At 40.6% G+C, this 24,263-nt stretch overlaps 1 protein-coding gene across 3 annotated transcripts in view; it reads right to left on the reverse strand.

Annotated features, from left to right (window-relative positions):
* golga4 (golgin A4) overlaps positions 1-24,263 on the reverse strand; it is a 160,801-nt gene that overhangs the window by 76,238 nt on the left and 60,300 nt on the right. For all 3 annotated transcript variants that reach the window (XM_048528967.2, XM_048528965.2, XM_048528968.2), the window contains 4 exons: positions 23,180-23,333; positions 20,200-20,387; positions 15,306-15,389; positions 9,497-9,644 (listed from right to left, as the gene is read on the reverse strand). In XM_048528967.2, the coding sequence (XP_048384924.1) occupies positions 9,497-9,644; positions 15,306-15,389; positions 20,200-20,387; positions 23,180-23,333 (574 nt within the window). The remainder of the gene's footprint in view (positions 1-9,496; positions 9,645-15,305; positions 15,390-20,199; positions 20,388-23,179; positions 23,334-24,263) is intronic.

Consider the following 24,263-nt stretch of genomic DNA (forward strand, 5'->3'; position numbering starts at 1 on the left):
GCAAGGATGTACAGAAATAAAACGCTGTGTAAGATTTCTGCATAATGAACCTCAAAAAACACCAACAGTAAAAACCTAATATTGCTTTATTTTTAAGATAAGCTACCTGATATTTGTTCCACTAAGCAATACTTAATGCAATGCTATACTCTTCCACCTTTACAAAAGTTATCAACTTCTAAGAATACAGTTTACAAAAATTTCTAACTTTGCCCAACTACCAAAGCAAAACAAACAACGCTGTAATGTAAAATGTGCACATGATACATCAAAATGTAAGTAAGGATCTGATTGCCATTTCGTTGAACCTAATGCCAACTACCCAAGGTCAGAATATGGGTCACAAAATTATGAATTTCATAAAATAAATGTATTATACTTTTCCTAACAATGAAGGCTGAAAATAGTTTCACAGATGCTAGCACCAATTGGTCTTACTTTCAGTCAGACTGAGGGTTAACAGGCTATTTATTCACTGAGGTATAGGAAGTTCTGACAAGCCTGATCCTGACCTCACTGAACACCTACACACAAATAAACAAAGATGTTCATCATTGATTACACCCCCTACTGCATCCCTAAACCAGCCCAGTTTGTCCCCTCCCCCCACTGCACCACACAACCAGCCCAGCTCTTCCCCCCCACCCACTGCATCCCAAAACCAGTCCAACCTGTCTCTGCCTCCCTAACCGGTTCTTCCTCTCACCCATCCCTTCCTCCCACCCCAAGCCGCACCCCCATCTACCTACTAACCTCATCCCACCTCCTTGACCTGTCTGTCTTCCCTGGACTGACCTATCCCCTCCCTACCTATACTCTCTCCACCTATCTTCTTTACTCTCCATCTTCGGTCCGCCTCCCCCTCTCTCCCTATTTATTCCAGTTCCCTCTCCCCATCCCCCTCTCTGATGAAGGGCCTAGGCCCGAAACGTCAGCTTTTGTGCTCCTGAGATGCTGCTTGGCCTGCTGTGTTCATCCAGCCTCACATTTTATTACCTACACACAAATGCATGTTTTTCGAAAGTATCACTGCACCGCAATCAGTAGTAGGAATTCTGCTTTCCCCGCCAAAATCTGGGCATAATTTAGTCAATTTTAGTGGTACTATAAATTTACAGCAAAAAAACATTGTAATTTTCATTAGTTAATATTTCATTAAGATGGAAACAAGGAAATTATACTGAATGAACATGTTCAGTGTATAAACCAACAAAATCAAAAAATGACAAACATGAAACGCAGTTCATCAATTCTGCCAAATATTTACTGCCTGGTTTTTCAGTCAATGACACTGAACATTTAATCACAATTGTAACTGCACACAAAGATTTTATTGGCTTTCTTAACAAGTTCTTTAATAGAATGAGTGTGTCGCTGGCAAGGCCAGCATCTGTTTCTAGTCTCTAGCTGCCCCAGAGAAGGTGGAAATGATAAAACTTCTTGAATCACCAGTACATCTGGTGTGAGTACACCATACTACAGCTAGGGAGTTACAACTTTTTGACAGAACAGTAGATACAGTTCCAAGTAAGGGTGATGTGATTTGAAGCAGAAATTGCAGCTGGCAGTATCTAATTGGTTTGCTGTCCTTATCTTTCCATGTTTTAGAAGTCACTGCTTTAGAAGGTGCTGTTCAAGGGAGACTCAGCGATTTCCTGAGATAACAAGGTGCAGAGCTGGATGAACACAGCAGGCCAAGCAGCATGAGAGCAGCAAGAAAGCTGATGTTTCAAACCTAGACCCTTCTTCAGAGATGCAGGAGGGGATGGAGGTTCTGAAATAAATAGGGAGAGCGGGGCAGGCAGATACAAGATGGATAGAGGAGAAGATAGGTGGAGAGGAGACAGACAGGTCAAAGAGCTGGGGATGGAGCCTGTGGAGGTGAGTGTAGGTGGGGAGATAGGGAGGGGATAGGTCAGTCCAGGGAGGACGGACAGGTCAAGGGGGCGGGATGAGATTAGTAGGTAGGGAATGGGGGTGCGGTTTCTGGTGGGAGGAGGGGATGGGTGGAAGGAAGGACAGGTTAGGGATGCGGAGACAAGCTGGGCTGGTTTTGGGATGCGGTTGAGGGGAGGGAGGATTTTGAATCTTGTGAAATCCACATCGATACCATTGGGCTGCAGGATTCCGAAGCGGAATATGAGTTGCTGTTCCTGCAACCTTCGGGTGGCATCGTTGTGGCAGTGCAGGAGGCCCAGGATGGACATATCGTCTGAGGAATGGGAGGGAGAGTTGAAATGGTTAGCGACTGGGAGGTGCAGTTGTTTAGTGAGAACCAAGCGTAGATGTTCTGTAAAGCAGTCCCCAAGCCTCCGCTTGGTTTCCCCGATGTAGAGGAGGCCACAACGTGAACAGCAGATACAGTGTACCACATTGGTAGATATGCAGGTGAACCTCTACTTAAAGGGGAAATTCTTCTTGGGGCCTGGGATGAGGGTGAGGAGGGAGGTGGAGCACTTCCTGTGGTTGCAGGGAAAAGTGCCGGGTGCGGTGGGGCTGGAGGGGAGTGTGGAGCAGACAAGGGAGTGCTGTGGAGAATGGTCCCTCCAGAAGGCAGATAAGGGTGGGGATGGAAAATTGTGTTTGGTGGTGGGGTCAGATTGCAGATGGCGGAAGTGTCTGATGATAATGCGTTAGATCCAAAGGTTGGTGGGGGTTATGTGAGGACGCAGGGGATTCTGTTTTGGTTGTTACTGCGAAGGGGATATGAGGGATGAGTTGCGGGAAATGCAGAAGGCACGGTCGAGGGCATTCTCGACAACTGAGAGGGGGTGGTTTTGGTCCTTGAAAAACGAGGACATCTGAGATGTTCGGGAGTGGAATGCCTCATCCTGGGACCAGAGGCGGCAGAGGCGAAGGAACTGAGAATAGGGGATGGCATTTTTGTCGGAAGGTGGGTGAGAGGTGTAGTATTCTAGCTTCTCAAGCTTCAAAATCTCCCCTCCCTCAACCGCATTCCAAAACCAGCCCAGCCTATCCCCGCCCACCTAACCTGTCCTTCCTCTGACCTATCCCCTGTTACCACTCAAGTTCCATCCCCATCTCCTACCTAGTAGCCTCATCCCACCTCTTTGACCTGTCCATCCTCCCTGGGCTGACCTATCCCCTCCCTAACTGCTCTCAGCTTTACTGGCACCATCCCTGCTTCTTTGACCTGTCTGTCTCCTCTCCACCCATCTTCTCCTCTATCCATCATCTATCTGCCTGTCCCCCTCTCCCTGTTTATTTCAAAACACCCCCTTCCCTCCCCCATTTTTGAAGAAGGGTCTAGGACTGAAACATCAGCTTTCCTGCTCCTCGGCTTGCAGTGTTCATCCAGTTCTGCACCTTGTTACCTCACATTCTCCAGCATCTGCTGTTCCTACTATCTCCTCAGCAATTTCATGCAGTGTACATTGCAGATACTGCACATGGTTCAAAGTTGTGGATGCAGTGAGTGTTAATGTGATGAATGGAGTATGTTCAAGTGAGCTATTTAGTTCTCAGTGGTGTTAAGTTTCTTCAGTATTGCTGGAGCTCATCCAGACAAGTGCATTCTATCATAATCTTAATTTGAGGTCTTTAGATTGTGTACCATTTTTCAGCAGTCATGAGAATTAATCGCTGCCGATTCCTGGTCTCTGACCTGGTCTTGTACTCACAGTTATAGAGTCAGAAAGGAATACAGCATGCAAACAGGCCTTTCGGCCAAACTGGTCCATGTTGACCATGGTGCCCTCTCAGCTAGTTCCAATTGCCTGCACTTGGTCCATATTCTTCTAAACTGTTCTCATCTATGTACTTGTCCAAATATTTTTAAAATATTGCTATTGTACCTGCCTCAACCACTTTCTCTGGCAGCCCATTCCACATACGTACCACTGTCTGTGTGAAGATGTTGCCTCAGGTCCTTCTTAAATCTATCCCCTCAAAGTTATTACATGACTGGTTCAGTTAGACTTCTGAACCAAGGTAACTTCCAGAATATTGATAGAGAGATTCAAGGGCATATATGTAATTAAACATCAAAGGGAGGTGGTAAGTTTCTCTCATTAGAGACAGTCACTGCTGGCAACTACTTGGCATGAATCAGCACAAGCCTGAACGTTGTTCATGTTCTTTTTGAATGGACCTCTTTAATGTTAATGTCGATCTGTCTCTGCACCTCTCGACAGCTGTAATATTGTATGCTGCAATCTGTTCTGTTACCCTGATGCACTTATAAAGTACAATCTGCCTGAAAAGCATGTCAAACTTTTCATTGTAACTCAGGACACATCAAAGTAGTAGATCAAATCTAAGCAAATCTTGCTGAATAGGAGCACCTGTCCAGGAAGTTGCAAACGGTACTGAACACTGTGCAGTTGTCAGCATGTATCCCCACTTCTGATGGAAGGCCAGCCAGCAGTGAAGCAGGTGAAGCTGAGTGGGCTGAGGATACAACCTGAAGGACATACCGGCAATGTCTTTGGAGTGAGATGATTGAGCTCCAGCAACCACAACCGTCTTCTTTTATGTTAAGTATAACTCCAGCCCTTGAAGGGATTTCAACTGATTCTAATTGACTTTAATTCTGTCACTTCTCTTTGATGTCACACTTGGAAAATGGTACCTTGATGACCAGGTGGTCACTCTCATAACACTTGAAATTCATTTCTGTTGTACATTTTTAGACAAGGCTGTCCTGATTCAAGAGCTGTGTGGCTCTAATGGAATTCAAACTGTGTTACACTAAGTGTCTTATTGTTTAAAAGGCACCTGTCAATCAAAGCTTCCACTACTTTTGATGATGATCAAGGCCAGTCATCTGAGGGAAGGTGGTAGATGATGAGCAGAATATGCCCATGTCTGACATGTCATCATTCGGCTTACTGGACGCACTGGAGTCTGGAGTGGACTCCCAGGGCCACTTACTTCCAACAAAATACAAAATCCATGACTTGTGATGACTGTGTCTTGCAGGTGAGCATTTGCTGGAAAGTACAATTTGGTGTTTGGATTATGGAAGGCTGTTGCTTGCTTAGAAGTTGGGACAACTGTTACAACTTTAACACAAGTCCCCAGTGTCAGGACAGAGATTTATCAGGGACCAATTCATATGGTGCACCTGAAAGATTTCTGGTTTCTAGTTCCACACTAGGTGATTTGTCAAGTTTCATTGATTTTATAACTCCATGTGCTGGTGTTATGAAATGAATTAGCTTGCCTGCCTATTTGAGAGCGTGATTGACTCAGGACTGTCATTAAGTGACAGCACAGTGGTGTATAATTAGGAACTAGTTGCTTTGAGAGTTAACAAATTGGCTCCAGTGGAGTTTCATGGCATCAGGTCAAACAAGAAAATATTTTTCTGAATACCATTACCACAACCTCCCTCCCCACTGACGAGTCTGTACTCTTCTACCATTTCCATCATGCCATACAATCAACCATGGTTCAAAGAACAGTGCAGGAGTGTGTGGCAGAAGCAGAACAACACATAACTAAAAATGAAGTTTTAATCAAGTGAAATAAAAACACAGGGTGACTTGAATGCCAAACAGCAGAACGAACATGTAACACCCAGGATTTTGCAGCTCCACAGCCAATGGATCAGATCTAAGCTCTGCAGTCCTGCTACATCAACTCATGGGTGGTGGACAAGTAAACAAATAACAGGAATCATTGTCTTGACAAATATCCCCACAATCTATCATTAGGAAGCCCAGCACAAAAATGAAAAAGACAAAGCTGAAATATTGCATTCATCTTCAGTCAGAAGTGCTTGGTGAAATATTTGTCTCAACCTGCTCCTGACGTTCCCAACATCACAGATCCCAGCCTTCAAACTTTATTACTCCACATTATCAAGAAAAGGTTGAAGGCAATGAATAATGCAAGTGTTATGAGCTCTGACAACATTCTAGGAACAGTACATAAGACCTGCACATCACAGCCAGCAACGAATGTAGCCACAATAATAGCATCTCCCTAACAAGGTGAAAACTTGCTAGTGAATATCCTGTACATGAAAAGCAGGGCAAATCCAACCTGGCTAATTACCAATCTGTTCACTCTCTATTATCAGCACAGTGATAGAGTGGGTGGCCGACAGTACTATCATGAGGCAATTACAAAGGAATAACCTACTCCCTGACACTCAGTTTGGGTTACACTAGTGAGACTCGGTGCATGACTTCATTATCGCAACATCTAAAATGTCAATAAAGGAGCTCAAGTCCAGAGATAAGATCAAAGTGACTACCCTTGACAGAAAGGCAACATTCAACCAATGCAACATCAGGGAGCTCAAGCAAATATGAAGTTAATAAAACACAGTGGAAGCTCTGCTGCTTGAAGTAATAGTGAGCAGAGAGGAAGATGGTGGTCGCTGTCGGTTATTCATTTTCAAGACGGGATTTTTTTCTCATCAACCTACTCAGACGTTTTTACACACGTCTTCAGCAGGGTGTATTTGAACCTGAGTCCCCTGGTCCAGAGGTAGGGTCACTATCACTGCAGCACAAGGACATTTTTCAACTTCTATGTTATGTCCAATATCTTCACCTCATCCTTCAATGACTTCCCTCCACCATGAATACAGAAGTGGAGATGTTCGCTGATGACTGCGCCAGATTTAGCACTATTCATGACTCCTCAGATTCTAAGTGCAGCACCACCTAGACAAGATTCAGTCTTGAGCTGATCAGTGGCAAATAGTAGTTGCGCCACAGAAGGGCCAAGTAATCAATATCTCAAACAAACAACCTAATCAGTGCCATCATTTAATTCCCAGTGATCGGCATTTTGGTGAATACCATTCACCAGAAACTGAACTGGACCAGTCATATCAATAACATTGTTACAACAGCAGGGCACAGAGTAGGAACTCTATAGCACCTTTTGTCTCACCCAACACCCCCCAACCCCAGTGCCTATTCACCATGTAAAATGTATATCAGGATAGTGATATAATACTTTTCACCTGCCCGGATGGATGCAGCTTCAATAATGTTCAAATAGCTTTACACCATCCATGTCAAAGTAACTTGTTTGACTGGCGCCTCATCTGCTACTGCTGTGTAGTGGCAGCAACATGTGCTCTAAGATTCTCTGCAGTTATTCACTAAAGCTCCTTCAACAGGACCTTCCAAAAAGCCAGGCTTCAACACCTATGAAGACAGGGGCAGCAGATGCATTGGAACACGACAACCTTCAAGTGGCCCTTCAAGTCACACCAATCCCCTGGCTCAGTTGTATCAACATCCCCTTGGTGTTCTTGGTTCAAAATCCTGGAAATGCCTTCCTAACGGCACTGTGGGTGTCCATACACTGATGGACTGTACCAGCACAGGGTGGCAATTCATCATCAACTTCTCAAAGGCAGTTAGAGATTGACAATAAATGCCGAGGGCTGAAAAGCCTAGCTAGTGACTACATCCCACAGACAAACAGAAACAAACATTCAAGGCTTTGTCTTTTCGTTTGCAAATTTTGTAGGCTATAATTTACTGCCCATCCATAACTGCCTGTGAGCAGATGGTAGTGAGGCACTTTCCTGAACCACTGTAGATCATGATGTAAAGGTAAACAACAGTGCTCTCAGGAAAGGAACTCCAGGTTTTTGAGAACCAGCAATACGTCTCAAGTTAGGATGGCGTGTTTTTCATCAGTTGTGCTCCCATGAATTTGCTAGTCATGTGGATCCAAGTGATGGAGGTCACAGGTTTGGAAGGTCAGCGAAAGCACTTGGTGAGCTCCTGCAATGCATTCCGTGGGCAGTGCACGCTATTGTGGACAATGCACGGTATTGTGGACAATGCACGGTATTGTGGACAATGCACGGTATTGTGGACAATGCACGCTATTGTGGACAATGCACGCTATTGTGGACAATGCACGGTATTGTGGACAATGCACGCTATTGTGGACAATGCACGCTATTGTGGACAATGCACGCTATTGTGGACAATGCACGCTATTGTGGACAATGCACGCTATTGTGGACAATGCACGGTATTGTGGACAATGCACGCTATTGTGGACAATGCACGGTATTGTGGACAATGCACGGTATTGTGGACAATGCACGGTATTGTGGACAATGCACGCTATTGTGGACAATGCACGGTATTGTGGACAATGCACGGTATTGTGGACAATGCACGCTATTGTGGACAATGCACGGTATTGTGGACAATGCACGGTATTGTGGACAATGCACGGTATTGTGGACAATGCACGGTATTGTGGACAGCACACATTATTGTGGTTGTGCATCAATGGTGAAGACAGTGACTATTTGAATGGTGGATGGACGTCATCAACTGGGTTACTTTGCCCAAGATGGTGCTGAGCTTCTGATTGTTGTTAGAGCTGTCCCCAGATAAGGCAAGTAGAAATTAGTTAGTGCAAAGGCACTGATGAGACTGCAGGTGAATTACTCATTTTAAAATTCCTAGCCTTTAGCCTGCTACCTAAGTTATGAATGATCCAGTTCGGTTTCTGGTCTATGGTCACCCCTAGAATGTTGATAAACACTACAATTCATTTTTCTTCATCATAAACAAAATGTCCAAAGAAGTAACATGAGCAAAAATGTATTTTTATTATTTTAGAAAATTTAGCACTGCTTCATCACTTATCGTAATAGAACAGCACTAATGGACAGACTGTGAACTATCTTCTCACTAAACATGCAGGAAAACTGGTCAAACTTGATCATGAAGAAAGTGCGCAGAGCACCTAATCCTCACCCGACCCACAGTGATAACCCTCATTTATAGAATACAGGTTAATAATCAAATTCAACCAAATTCAGTCTCTGACACCAGAAAAGATTTAAGTATAGTACTGGGAATAATGCACCCAACTATCTCATTTCACTATCGTGGCAAATAAAAGCTAAGCACTTATTTATGAAACTTGATGCGTTGACAATTAGTCATTGCACATACAGTCGATGATCTGGATGATCATTAAAATATTCAGTCCTCATCCTTTAGAACTGTCAATTACAAATCACAACCAGCAGAGAAACGCCAAAGAAATTAGTGACAACCAAACAAAGTTAATGGAAGTGGAGAGATCCCATTTGCAAGCATGAAATGTTTGCAACAAACTAATACTTAAATGCATGCAGAACCAGGCATTCAGTATCAAGTTGAAGAAACACTACAATCAATTAGTGAAAATGTTCCTTCTGCCTACTACTGGGAATTACAGTATGCACATGAAGAATTGCAGAGCAGTTAAAATATGCAATATGGACTAATGCACACAGTATTAGCATAGCATAAAACTGGTGGAAATAAACAATCTAAGCTCAAAGGTCACAGATTTTAGTTCATGTCTAAAGTATGCTTGGTAACTTCTTGATAAAACATCGGCCTGAATCTGACTCGCTTTCTTTGTCTCCTAGCTGAATCTGAATTTATATTCTCATTTTATTGATTGTAACTGAGTTTAGAGAGATACTGACTAAAGAAAGCAAAACAAAATAAATCAGATAATATAGAACAGAGCAGGAACTGCTTACCAGCTTTGTCAGACTTCTCTTTCTGTTCAAGCAGCTCTTCACGTTGTCCAGTGAACTGCTGAATTTTGGCACGAAGTTGAGAGATTTCCTCTTCCTTCATCTCCAATGTTTCATGCATTTGCCGTTTTGTCTCTGCGATCACCATTCCCTGTAATTTATCAACATTTTAAAATTTTTCTTGCAAAAGGCACTAAAATAGGCCCTTCAGATCAAATGATCTATGCTGATGTTTATTCTTCTCACAAACCTCTTCTTGTTTCAACTTTTGTCGGCTTTGCTCATACCAAGCCACTTATTAGTCCTTCGGGTTGTCTTTTACAAGGCAATTACCATCTCCAAGTTTCTTCTTATCCATGAAATCTTCTCTTTTCTTTCGAAGATTTCTTTCAAATTGAGGGAATTAACAAGGGGGAAAATCAGTTGGGAACAACTTGACTCTATCAGCAGCTCGCCGAATAGGAACGTACTGACAAATAAGAACTTGTAGAACTCAGATTTCTACCAAAACCAGCAGTAATTTAAAAGCTCATCAGTAGTCTGCCTTGTGGCTGGTATAATAAATTTAACATCCAAAGATACTTCAGATTGCAAGTGATAGAAATCAACAAAATGGATGCGAATTTCCACTGTTGAAGTCTCTCTAAGCACCCTTTAAAAAGGCACACCATTTTAGTGAGGTGCAATTGGGTTTTTAACTAATTTACTTTGTACTAATTCCATAATTACTAAAAAATGCCCTGAAATATTAATTTTGTGTTACAGAATGCCTTTTTTTTAAGTAACAAAGAAAAATCTGCATTACAAAACTGCAACTCTTTCATAAAAGTTAATCCATTTTAGATTCTATCATAATTACTGATTTAGCTCTCTGAAAAGTTCATGGAAACCTGAAGAATATGAAATGCTGAATGTGACGCAGGACTGGACAAACAGAATTTAGATGTGTTGAGGTTTACAAGGGTAATGCTGGGCAGCTGCACAAAAAGGCTTTGGAATTATATTTGGTCACAGATTTTGGTGTCAGTGGCCAGGCCAGCATTTATTGCCCAATCCTAGCTGTCCAGAAAGCAGTGAAAAGCAAACCACACTATGGTAGGACAAAGTCACAAGTGGATCAGACCAGGTTAAGACGGCAGATTTCCTTCAGTAAAGGGCATTCCTGAACTTTTCTTTTAAACAACAGATAAACTGTGGTTATTTCAGCTCCCCTTTTTTGGCTTTTTATTCCAGATTTTTACGAAATTAAAATTTCACCATCTGCCAAGGCAGGAATCATACTGAACTCCCCAGAATATCTGAAACAAACAGAAATTGCTGGAAAAATTCAGCAGCTCAGGAAGCATATGTGGAGAGAAAGCAGGGTTAACATCTCAGGTGCCGTGAGCCTTCTTTAGTTATGATTTCCAACATTCACGGTTCTTTGGTTTTCCTCAGAATTTCAGCCAGGGATTCTGGATTAAATAGTTCAATGAAATTATGATGATATCATCACTTCCCAGAGGAGGTGCAGTTAAGAATGGTTCAGTCAGCAAGTGACAAGGCACACGGGGTTTCTGGCAGCAGCAGGCTCACAGTAAGACTGGAGATTAACCAGTACAAAGGTGATAGGAAAGAAATTCAGTGAAGAAAAGAATTTAAGTCAGAAGCCTCATCAGGCTCAACTAGGATACTGAAGGGCCTACAGACTAGTTCAGGCTGAGACCATACTAGGAAAGGGAATGGAATCAGTGACATAGACGTAGGCCTTGTAGCAACCATCAAAGATGATGGCATTCTTTTTTTATCCCTGAATATTTTGTTGGAAGAAATTGCTAATCACAGATGAGGTTTTGGATTGGCAGTATTGAAATCACAGGGGTCATGATGGAGTTTAGAGAGGCTATGTCACCTACATCCATGTTAGCTGATCCCATATCTGTTAATTGTATTCCTCAGGTCAACATGCAGACGATAAGGAGCAAAGGGTCTAAAGAGTTTATTATTGCTGTCTTCAAAAATGATGATGAAGCAAACGTTAGATAACAAGGTGTAGAGCTGGATGAACACAGCAGGCCAAGCAGCATCAGAGGAGCAGGAAAGCTGATGTTTCGGGTCTAGGCCCTTCTTCCGCAATCTCTTGGCCTGCTGTGTTCATCCAGCTCTACACCTTATTATCTCAGATTCTCCAGCAATGGCAGTTCCTACCATCTCATGAAGCAAACATGTTGTTTTTGCAGAGTTAACAGCTCCAGAGAAGCTTCATGTCCTCTGTTATCTGTTTTAAGTGACAGTGTGTGTACAGGGGAGAAGTGTATTATAAAAACATGGGCAAAACAGTAGGCCTTCAAACATATTCCACCATTCAATGAGACCATAACTGATGGATCTACCGTTGCCGCAATTTTTTAATATATTTGCTAACAAATATCCATTATTGCCAGGTTTAAAATTAATAATTTATCTACTACTATCATTTGTAGAAGAGATTTTCGAACTTCGCCCACCCTCTTGCATTGAAATGCCGTCTGGGCTTGAGTACAGCAGCAACGTTAGTACCTCTGAACTAAGAAGTTCAGGTTCAAGTCCCATCTGCTCCAGAGGTGAAGCATAACATCTCTGAAAAGGTTGATTGGAGGATGTCAAGAAATGCTTCCCAATTTCATTCCAAAATTATCTGGCTCCAATACTGACACAAAGACCCAAGCCTAGACCTCTCAAACAGAACAAATTGATACGGTTCATCTACCCTCTTAGTCTCTCAGAATATTTAAAGTCACAGATTACTTACATGCAAAAGGCCCTTCAGCCTATCATGTCCAGTTTTGGACATCAACCATCTACCTACTTTAATCAATTTTCACGTACTTGGCTCAGAGCCTTATATGCTACAGTGCTTCAAGTGCTCATCTAAATAATTCTTAAACATCTTGAGGATCTGGTGTAATATCTGTGTGGATTAAGTTATTTATGGAAATGTGGAGGCATCAGTCTAGATTCTTAGCCGCCATCAGTCTGAGGTTGCATCAAGTCAGGCTGTGGGAATTTGAGCAGTCAATGTTAAGGTTGCTCATCAGGGAGCAGTCCATGCTTTATTGTGGAATGTGGGAAAACTTGTCTGGAATTGAGACACTGAGGTAATAACTACAAAGTCTAAATTTAAGCATAGGATCTGATATACCACTGGAGGGGCTGATGTACTGTGGGCCAGTGGGAGAGGTTTCACATCACCTTCAAAGGGTGGACAATGGATGGATACCATTGCACAGCAATGTGGTAAAGCCAAGGGCTGAGGAGAAAACTGAGCATATTAACCGCCAAATAAAAAGGTGCCATGATCACCTGGAAAACCTGAAGGGTTTAACAGTGACACAAAATGGTAGACGAGGGATTGGGGATGGGGGACAATAATGGCTATCAAGGGGAGCCTGGAATTTATTCACAACAGGCTGACTTGGATAGCACACATTCTTCAATGCAATCTTAATTGTCCAGTAAGGAAGAAAAATGGCTGTCAATATATTCACATTGGGAGGACTAACATCTCTTTATAGGGGGTACAAATATGCACTGAGGCCAAGTTTGGATGGTAGATAGGTTTTAGTAATCACCCCTTCTTGAATGAGTGTGCACTCTATTATTCATTTCGAGCTAAATAAATCTTTGCTTCCAGAAAAATGTGCATTCATGAAAAATAACGCAGTCATACGCACAAAATGTCCGTAAATCTGGAACAGATGACTGCAGGTACAGTTCTTATTCCAAGGCTTTCACATTACCTTTGGCCTCTGTGAACTGTTCATTAAAGACCTGAGAGTGGATTCACTTATGAACCTAAACGTTGAAAGATCCCTGAAGTCTATTACTATCCAAGCTGTTTTTCAAATGTGAGCAATGCCTCACCAATATTACTTCTATCCACCTTGAGACATATTAAGAAGCTGTTTAATTTATAACCGAGAGTCAGAGACATATTGTTCAGCCGGTTGTGTTGAGTTTGAAAGGAAATTGAAAACAATAGATGCATCACAAACAACTTTTGAGTCATTGGTTGTTAAGAATGTGCTACTAGGAGTTGTTTTAAATTGCTCTAAGTTAGAAAACAGTTTTATTTTTGAAGAAAAACCTACACTTGGACTAACCTAAGAATCACCACGAATAAGTTTATGTCAGGTCAATATAATAAAATATACTAAGACAGACTGGGGAATTACAGACAGAATGCCATTTGGAAATACAGTGTTGTGACAATACCTTGTATGGATGTGTTTTCTCATAGTCATCATATTGGGAAACTTTGACTGACCGAATGCATACTGGGACAGTAGTAGCATAAAGGGTGAATTTTCAGTGGCAGGGGTGGTGAAATTACACATAAGAGAAGCAAAGAAGGATTATAAGAAAAGAATGATGACCAATTAAAAGGGTAATCTCAAAGTCTTCTGCAGGCACATATACACTAAGCAGGTAGCAAAAGAACTAAAAGGGCACCTTGGAGATTAAAAAGGGGATTTACACCTAGAGGCAAGAGACACGAGTGAGGTGTTAAGTTAATACTTTTCATCTCTCTTTATCATGAAGACAGATGCTAACCAGGCATGGTGACACTAGAAAAGTTTATAAGGTCAAAAACCACACAACACCAGGTTAGATATTACACCCAAGGAAGGAGTAGATCTTCGAAAGCTGGTGTTTTCAAATAAACCTGTCGGACTATAATCTGGTGTTGCGTGATTTTTGACCTCGTCTATCTCAGTCCAACACCTGCACCTCCACATCATGACCAGAAAGGTTCAAGACTGATGAGGAGGAAGTGTTGAATAGAATAGCATAAAGTAGACAAGATACCAGGGCTGAGAAGGTACCAAGATGTTGAACATGGTGTGGAGGTGCTGCTGTTGGACTGGGGTGGACAAAGTCAGAAATCACATGACACCAGGTTACAGTGCAACAGGTTTATTTGTAAACTCAAGCTTTTGGAGTCTTATTCCTTCTTTAGGTTGAAGGAAGTGAGAGTTGAAATTACAGACACACTGGTTGTAATCTTTCAGTCTTCCCCAAATGCAAGCAAGTTGCCAGAGGGCTAATGAAAGCATTACACCCTTGTTCAAAAAAGTTTATAAGGATTAGCTGACAATTACAGATCAACTAGTTTAACTTCACGTTAATTTCAAGGGATTATTTTTGAAGGTAGAGTTAAGAGTTGTAGGGAAAAGGTGGGTTGATTAATAAGTGTCAGCGTTGATTTCTAAGAAGGAAACTATATTTAACTAACATGCTGGTGATTTTCAAAGGGGTAAAAGAAAGCATCAATAGGATTGCTGTGCTGTACACTGACTTTCATAGGACATTCAACACAACGCCATGTAACATTTGTGAGATACAGCAATGTAGATCAGAGGGGAATTAAAATTCAGACACAGAATCTTAAACAGTGTAAAGAGAACTGTTTTTTTCCACAGGTTCTGCCTGAATGGTGGAACATTGTCAACTTTCTGTGAATTAGTTTTCAGATTTCCAGCAAGTGTAATAGTACGTTTCAGAAAAAATGCACTTTGGAATTTACCAAAAAAATGTATCTGTATGCAATGGAACTTGCACTCTTACTAATCCACATTTAAGAAAGTTATTCATAGCCATCACTGAAACTACAGTAGCAACAGTGTAATATTGTGTGCTAGCAGAATCGATGCACTTCACAGGGCTAATTTGACCATTTCATCTTACTGTGCAGTTGAACTACAGACTGGGTCAGTTCTGCAGCAATCGTAACATTCAAAATTTAGCTGCTTCTGCTTTCCGGCAGTTTTTGACAAAACAGCATGCCACTCACCTTATCTTGTTCCAACTGTTCAATTAAATTCTTTGCATCTCGGAGCTGAGTGATTAGCTTTGTTTTTTCAGCGGTGTGTAGATCCTGAAGAAAATAAACAGTATGAAAAGGCACTCTCCATCTCATGTCCCTATTGAACAGGACAGAACTTACAGCATAGAAACAGGGAATTCAACCAACTGGCCCATGCCAATGTTTTATGCCTCACAAGCTACTTCCTACCTACAATGTCTAACTATATCAGCACATTCATTTCTTTTATATCATATACTAAACTAGCTTCCCATAATGTCCGACTACTCAAAATTCTTTTCTGATGAGGACCAGAGAAGTCAGAAGAGAGAATGCAACAAACATTATCTATGTGGATTTTAACAAAGCAGTTAACAAGTACTACAGAAAAGTTTTAAAAATACATGACTCATGGATCAGGACTATAAAGATAAACCAAAGAATAGGACTAATGGAACTAGATATCACAGTAAAACCACTAGGCACTTTCTGGTGCTCAGGGAAATATGCATGAGCAGTGAAGAACCTAGCACCTTGCAGCCGACCTCTATGATGTTGCCAAAATGTGGCAGCTGATTCTTCAAAAATAAATTTTAAAAATACATAGATACAGGTCAATTGTGCCAGCTATCCAAACCAATTCACTGGATAATGAAATAATACAAAACCAAAACACTGCAGATGCTAGTGATCTGAAAATAAAACACCAAGTGTTGGCAAAACTCAGCAGGTCTTTCAGCATCTACAAAGAGAGAAACAGTTAAAGTTTTGAGTAAGATGACACTTCTTTGGAACTGCAGAATTCTGAGGAAGAATCATGGGACTCAAAACATTAAACTTTGTTTGTCTTTCCACAAGTCTATCACACCTGTTGAATTTCTCCAGCAGTTGGTTTCTTCTTCAGATTGTACACGGCCCACACCACAGGCAGATGACATCGGCAGACAGACAGACAGAAATGGGCATTCTACTTCAAAGATAGAAAGTACAGCTGCATCCTATTTTTTTTGGGGGGGTGGGACGTGGAAGCTGCTTGGTGCACATCTAGTTCTCCACCTCCCACTCAAACTTTTTCACTCTTTTTAAGCCTTCCGGTTTGGCCTCCCAACCTTCCTCACCCACTAAATAAAAACCAAAAGAACTGCGGATGCTGTGAATCAGGAACAAAAACAAAGTTACTGGAAAGCTCAGCAGGTCTGGCAGCATCTGTGAAGGAGCAAACAGAGTTAACGTTTCGGATCCGAGAAGGGTCACCGGACCCAGAGCATCAACTCTGTTTTCTCCTTCACAGATGTTGCCAGACCTGCTGAGCTTTCCAGCAACTTTGTTTTTGTTCCTCTTCACCCACTTCCTTCCTGACCCAATAAGGGCTAACTTAACAGGCTGTGCCCCCAAACTCTCTTGTTTATGGCGCTGCTTTTAGCCCAATACCAAGTTCTGCTACTGGAATACAGCTGTAAGACAAGTCTTTCATTAAAGCAAAAATCAGAAGGATCTGGTGGATTAGAAAAGACGTTCAGAGCACCAAAGGAACATACATATATATAAGGAAAAAGACTGAAAACAATGGATAGGGAATTAGAAACATCGTGCAAGGGATATGACTGCGAACACAAAAGATTTTTCATGCAAGCCAACAGGGTGACTACAGCAAATGAAAGCCCCTTAAAGGCTGTTATGTCCTTGAAAAAAAAAATCAGGAAATGGAAGGCTTGCTAATCAGTGCTTCTGTGTTGTTTTCCGATGAGGAGTTGCTGATAAAGGGTTGAGGACATGAAAATTAAAAAGGAACTTATTAAATCAAATGCAAGTTTTAAGAAGTAATGATAAAAAAACCTAATAAGACTAAAGATAAACAAATCTCCGGGACATGATGGTTTCCATACAAGAGTGTTAAAGGAGTGGGTGAGAAGTTGTAGATATTTTAAACACAATCTTCCCAAGTTCTCTTGGGTCAGGAATTTGTCCTTGGATTTGATACTAGTTAAGTGATAATGATAATTTAAGAAAGATGGAGAAAAAAAATTTAAACCCAGTATTCTTTTGTGAGGAAGTGAAGAGAATTTGTCATTCAGAACAGAATTTAACAAATTAATTAAAAATGAGCTAATCAGCAAGAATCAGGATGATTTGTTTTTGATTAAAACATGGCTAAGAAACGTAAATAACTTTTTAAGTGTGGTAACAAATAGTTTAGGGATATGAATTATCGTTATTTATATGGACTGATAAAAAGCATTTCATAGTTAATTGTTCTGTGCCTAAAATGAGGAGCAGGTTTAAAGACTTAACTAAAATGTGGGGTTTTCCAAGAAAGAGTCAGACTGGACTAAACATGATTTTTTTTTAAATTCCACAGATGCTGCCAGATTCTGATTTTCTTCAGTACTTCTTCCATTTCAGAGCTCCAGCACCCACAGTACTGTGCTCTTAACTAAAATGTGCGCATTGAATTGGAGACAGCTGTTGGCATGGGTAGGCAACTAGTTCGAAAAGGAAAGACCAAAAAAAAAAGCTATGTACCCAAATTGTCAAGAAGCATATTGCGCTCTCCTCCAGGGATTTGTTCTGGGGCTTCACCTTTTCACTATTTTTCTAACTGACTTAGCAGACAGATAAATATCTGTGCATCCTGACGGTGCTAAATTCAGTAGAAGTGGGAACAGAAAGTTACAAACATTAAATTTAATAAAAAGAGGTAAAACAATTACTGATTGAGCTCAAGACACAATGTGCCATATCATTCTCTTTCAATGGAAGATAGGGGTCAACAATATTTTGAAGTAGTGAGACTGAGGGACAGACATAAAATAATTACTTAAAAAGGATGTTGGAATGAAGTCTTTATCTCAACAAAGTTTTAGAACCAAAGATGGAAGGTATTTTAATTATTTTCAAAATCATGTTAAATAACACTTCAGTTCTGAACACTCCCCTACATGAAATTGAGCAGCACCGATTCGGTTCCATCAGATGGTTTGCCCCTTCATTTAGTTCACATTGATCTTAATTCCAGTTACTACAATTTCCACATTCCTTAATATGCTTTCAGAGCAAAAATCTACTAACTCCAGCTTTGATGTTTTCAATTAAGCTAACTGCAATAACTTTGCAGGAGTTTCAGATCCACACTGCCTTTGTGTGAACGGGTGTTGCCTGATGTGAGCTCCAAAAAGTTCCCTAATTTCTAGGTTGTGCCCCTTTACTTTGGGCTCACCTATTGGAAGACAAGAGTGTCTTGTTATCTGCTCCGTCAGATCCTTTACACATCTTAAAGTGCCTCAATTCCTTAAATCTTTGATACTCGAGGGAATGGAAACTAATACCTACGCAACCTGCCCTCTTAATTTAAGATCATTTTATTCAACCTACAGCGCACACCTTCCAAAGACATCTTCTTGATGTGCAGTGCAAGGATCTGATTGAGGTCATGATTAAATTCATATATTAGGATTGTTCCCCTTTCCAATGCAGGGCCAGAGTGATTTGGTGACCATCTGCTGTGCTTGTCGCTTTCAGCATAGCTCCAGTCACGGTATTCAGTCATAATGAAAAAAAAACATTTTTTTCAATCCCTCTGAACTATCAGAAGGATACACTAAACAATGTCAGAATTTGGATGTAGATCAAGCTGAACATCAAAATGACTCTAAGAACCTAGTATACAAATAATGTTTGCTTCATTTCCTCAAAATTTTAGCAACTGGTTTTCATTAAAAGATGACATTTGAACCTGCCGAATTCTAAAATATATATTTTTCTATACTCTTTGAAGTTGACATTCCATGAAAAGCCCGAAAATAAGTGGATCATGTGCATCCATTACTGAACTTAGCAGGACACGTTAACAGAGGAGTTAGCACAACATATGGAATTTTGGGTTTCCTAAGTAGATGTACTGAGGTCGTGCTATACTTTTAGAAAGCTCAGATTAACCAGGTTTTGCCTCCATTTCTGGTCACTGCACTTTAGAAAGACTAGGAGAATCATTGCAAGGGGCACAAATTTACCAGAATGGCTCCTGTTACAAGGGAATTGAGCTGCAAGGTTAAGCTAGAGAATCTAGGACTGCTTCTGCAGCAAAGGAGATGGAGAGAAAATTTGTTAGAGGTGTTTAGGATTGAATAACTTAGACCGAGAAAAGTTGTTCCAGTTATCATGCAATGATTGCCTAAAATCTAAGGAACACAAATTTAAGGATTTGGGCGAATGGTGCAGGACAGGTATGCAGAAGATCTTTCTTTTATGCAATAAATAGCATTGACCTCGAAATGTCTGCCTAAGGGGGCAAAGGAAGTAGAAACAAGGAATAATTCCAAAACAAAATTGGATAGACACTTGAAATTAAACTTCCAGTGCTGCAGAAATGAGACTGGGACTGCCATACTGATTGCTTTACAGAGTGGTAGCATGGACCTGTCGAGTCAAATGGCCTCCTTTTCTGGTGTCATAATCTTTTGAGAAACAATACTTTAAAAGTACAATCTGCAAACTAGTAGTTTTTCTCAAGGAGCTAACCAGCTCTGGATGGCAAAAAGATGTTTCGAGGTGCAAGGCAGTAGCATAGTAGTAAAGTTTACTTTGGTATTTGTCAGTCAGTGTGAAGAAAGGAAACAAAAAGTCAAAAGGAACTCTGAACAGTTGGAAATTTGTTTGCATTAAATGATATCTTCTAATTATGTGTGATCTGACTGCCCAAAAACTCGGCTTGTACAAAGGACACACCATTAGTATAGTCTTTTTTGGAAAACAAACTAACTTCAGTTCTGAACCAAGTATCAAACATTCAACAGCATCTGGACTTCAAGTCCTTTCAGTATGTATTGTGGGAATATAATGAGAATCCATCACAAAACAAAGCTCCGTTCATCTGTGCATTCACCTTTATTTTTTCCAGCTCCTGATAGCGTTCATCCAGTTGCTCTTGAAGGGCTTCCTTTTCACTAGTCATCTGGGTGCAACGTTCTTTGTGCGCATGAATCATCTCCTTGCAACGCTGTAGGAGATTTTCTTGTCTCTTCACTCTTTTTTGAAGAACTGTTAAGGAATTCGCAGCATCTCCAGATCCCTCTGTATGACACAGTGGCAGCACAATTGTTAGCAACATAATGAAAATAATTTAAATTAATTACTACTATTATAAAATCAATGATTAACAATAAGCAAGGCTTAAATTTCACATTATCATCCTCCCACTTGACTAAACCTCACTTTTAAAATGCTGAACTCAACAATACAATACAGGGAGAACCAGCTATTTGGATTCAGAACTGGCTTGAGCAAAGAAGACAAAGGGTGGTGGTGGAAGGTTGCTTTCCAGACTGGAGACCGATGGCCAGAAGTGTGCCACAAATTTGGTGCTGGGTCCACTGTTTCTCATCATTTATAAATTGATTTGGAATGTGAACATAGGAGGTATGGTAAGTAAGTTCGCGGAAGGGAGAGGCTGATTAGGCTGGGGTTATTTTCTCTGGAGATTTGGAGGCTGAGGGGCGAACCTATAGAGGTTTATAAAGTCATGAAGGACATGGACAGGGTAAATGGACAAGGTATTTTCCCCAGGGTGGAGGATGACTCAATTACACCAAAATTGGAGGTGTAGTGAACAGCGAAAGAGGCTACCTCAGAATACAATGGGACCTTGATCAGATGGGTCAAACAGCTGAGCAGTAGTAGACGGAGTTTAATTTAGATAAATGTGAGGTGCCACATTTTGGAATGGACATTAGAGCAGGGCTTACACATTTAATGGTGAGATTCTAGGGAGTGTTGCTGTACCAAGAGACTTTGAAGTGCAAGTTCATAGTTCCTTGAAAGTGGAGTTACAGATAGACAGGGTAATGACGAAGGCATTTGGTTTGCTTGTCTCTATTGGTCAGCGCATTGAGTACAGGAGTTGGAGTTGTGGCTGCACTGTACAGGACATTGGTTTGACCACTTTTGGAATACTGTGTGCAATGTTGGCCTCCCTGCTATAGGAAGGATGTTGTTAAACTTGAAAGGGTTCCAAAAAGATTTATAAGGATGTTGTCAGGGATGGAGGATTTGAACTTGTTGGAGAGACTGAACAGGCTGGAGTTATTTTACGTGGCGCATTGGAGGCTGAGGGGTGACCTTACAGAGGTTTTTAAAATCGGGAGGGTAAGCCCAAATCTCAGGGGCATAGGTTTAAAGTGAAAGGTGAAGGATTTAAAAGGGACAACTTTTTCATGCAGAGGGCGGTATGTGTATGGAATGAGCTGCCAGAGGAAGTGATGGAAGCTAGTACAATTACAACATTTAACAGGCATCTAGATGGGTAATATGAATAAGAAGGGTTTAATAGGGATATGGGCAAAATGCTGGCTGATGGGACTAGATTAATTTAGGATATCTGGTTGACATGGATGGGTTGGGCTGAAGGGTCTATTTCCACGCTGTACAGCTCTATGACTCTAATACTACACTGCAGCACTAAAGATCTGTTTTTCGTAACAACTGACCAAGTTAGTTCATTAGCAATTTTAAAAAAACGCACAAAAAATTAATTGCCAAATTTCAAGCCGACACCGCAATAAACTCAAAAAGCAGAGCAACTGTTCAAGTAAGTCTTCAGTGTGTCAGCACTTTTCTAATTTCGCTTCAATGACTCCGAAAAAAATTCACTTTAAACACTCATCACTGACATAAGACAGCCATAATTCTTCTGTTAACAACTTCAGAGACAGTTACAATTCCAGCAGATTGTTCAGCCCAAGCAGGCAAGCATTGTTCATATACTGGTAGTCTTGAAAGTCAAACATGTTTCCTCAGTCCTAATTTTCATTTAATTCAGGACATTTCTTACAACTCAATATGATATATTGAAGAACATTAAAAAAAGTCTAAGAACAGGGAATGAAATTACTAATAGGAACTTCAGACTTGTATTATGGTTTGCATCACGCTTATGCTTGTAGTTGCTATCAATTTGCAAATAATTAAAATGACTAATGAAATTGTTAGTAATATTCAAATAAATCCCAAGCATTTCAGAGACTCGTGAATAAAACAGGGACTTAACAGAAAGAGCTAGCCAGAATATGCTACATAATCACAAAGCAAACAACACCTAATATCTGTCAGACTAGCCCTCACCCATTAAAATTCCAGGAGCTTTTATACAGCAAGTGGCTGCAAGCATAAGACTGAAATGGCATGGCATGCTCTACATGGAAGCTGGAATTTGTGTAAATGGGGCAAGTAACTGTTTATTTCTTGGACAGGCTGAAACTGCGTTAATGAATAGTCTACAGTGTGAACAGAAAATCTCAGCTGCAACATATAATTAAATGCTAAAATAGATGCAGAAATTGAGATATAGAAAAGATTGGATAAAAAGAGAAACAGAGACTGTTAAAGAGAAACAAAATTACAATCTATTAAAACCACCGACAGCAGCGAATGCTTATGCAATGGTAGCTCACTCTAAGTTCATTTATAGTGGTAAAGTGGTTGTAAGGGACTAAAATTCGACAACACATAGTTGAGGGGGTACTTGGGCATCGAACAAACTTAGTCTCGAATTTACTCCCCATTTATAAATGCAGCAACTCCATGCAACTCATTATATTTGAACAGGGACCCAGTCAACAAGATGCTGTTTTAAGCAATTAAGCTCTGGCTTTCAAATTTAACCAGCATTTGCCCTTGTCTCCAGTTGCTGTCTGACTTTTACAGACTTAACAATTAGGACCCTAACTGTAATAACATTTACAGTGTATTAAAGCCCTTCATATCTTTATGGAAAACCCTCTCAGCATGTCTGCATGTTCGCAATTACTGAAGGGTTCTTTTCCCACCATTCTGTTAATTTAGCTTGTGGATAATATAATTGGAATCACCTCCTGATCCATCAGGACTGTCTATGCTATTTCCTTCATTGCTGGGACTCGTTTGAACTGCTTCTGCATTTTCAGTCACAGATGTTTGAACTGTGGATTCATCCAGATCTGTATTTGCCCCTGCAAGTCCCATTCTTTGCTTCAGTAATGCAACCTGCGAATTAATAATAATAAACGCTGAATGTTGATAGTACGGAGTGCACTTAGTGCTATAAGTCTCCTTTAACTTAACCCACTATTCAACAGTAAACCAAAACACCGCAGAAAGCTAAAATAAAAACAAATGTTGCAAACACTCAACAGATCTGGGGGCTTGTGTGAAAAGATAAGTTAATGTTTAAGGACTGTACAAAGTACTTCAATTTGCTTGCATCAAAATCCTGCACAAATACAGCAGAAAACTAAAATACTCCAATTTCTGAAAATAAATATTTACTATGATACACCTTCCCTTGTTCATGCCATATCTGCATGTTAGATTTATGTGCATTGTATTAAAACTTGTCTGAACACCAACATTAATAGTTTCTTGTCACTGGAAAGAAAGCTGCTTTTCTTTGTGTTGAAGTGAATAGCCTCTTTTGCAGACTCCTGGCATCATCACAGCTTACGATATGACTTAGCTTTGCACGGTCAGAATATGTGCATGTATTACTCTTGAATCCTCTATCCAAGTCATCGATAGAGTGCAATTAGTTAGGTACCTACTGATCATTCTAGTACTGTACCAGAAACAACCTGCCATCTGCAAATGACATTTTTTTTCTGTCCTTTAACTAGTCCACTATTCATGCTAATAAATTATCCCCAAGGCAATAAACCCATACTTTTATGCACAAGCTTTCACGTGGCAATGTATCAAATGCCTTTCCTAAATTTAAGTATTATATCCCAGTTAACTATGCTACATATTCAACAAATTCTCAGACTTACAGAACACTTTTTTCACTCCAGAAGGCAATGCTTGCTTTGTGTAATTGTATAATTTTCCAAGTGCCCAATTAGAAATTTATTCTTCATGAATTCCAACATTTTCTTGACGATTAACGTCAGGCTAACTTGCCTGTTTTTCTTATTCTCCCTC

This window comes from Stegostoma tigrinum, chromosome 5, assembly GCF_030684315.1.
Source record: "Stegostoma tigrinum isolate sSteTig4 chromosome 5, sSteTig4.hap1, whole genome shotgun sequence".
NCBI classification, from domain to species: Eukaryota; Metazoa; Chordata; class Chondrichthyes; order Orectolobiformes; family Stegostomatidae; genus Stegostoma; species Stegostoma tigrinum.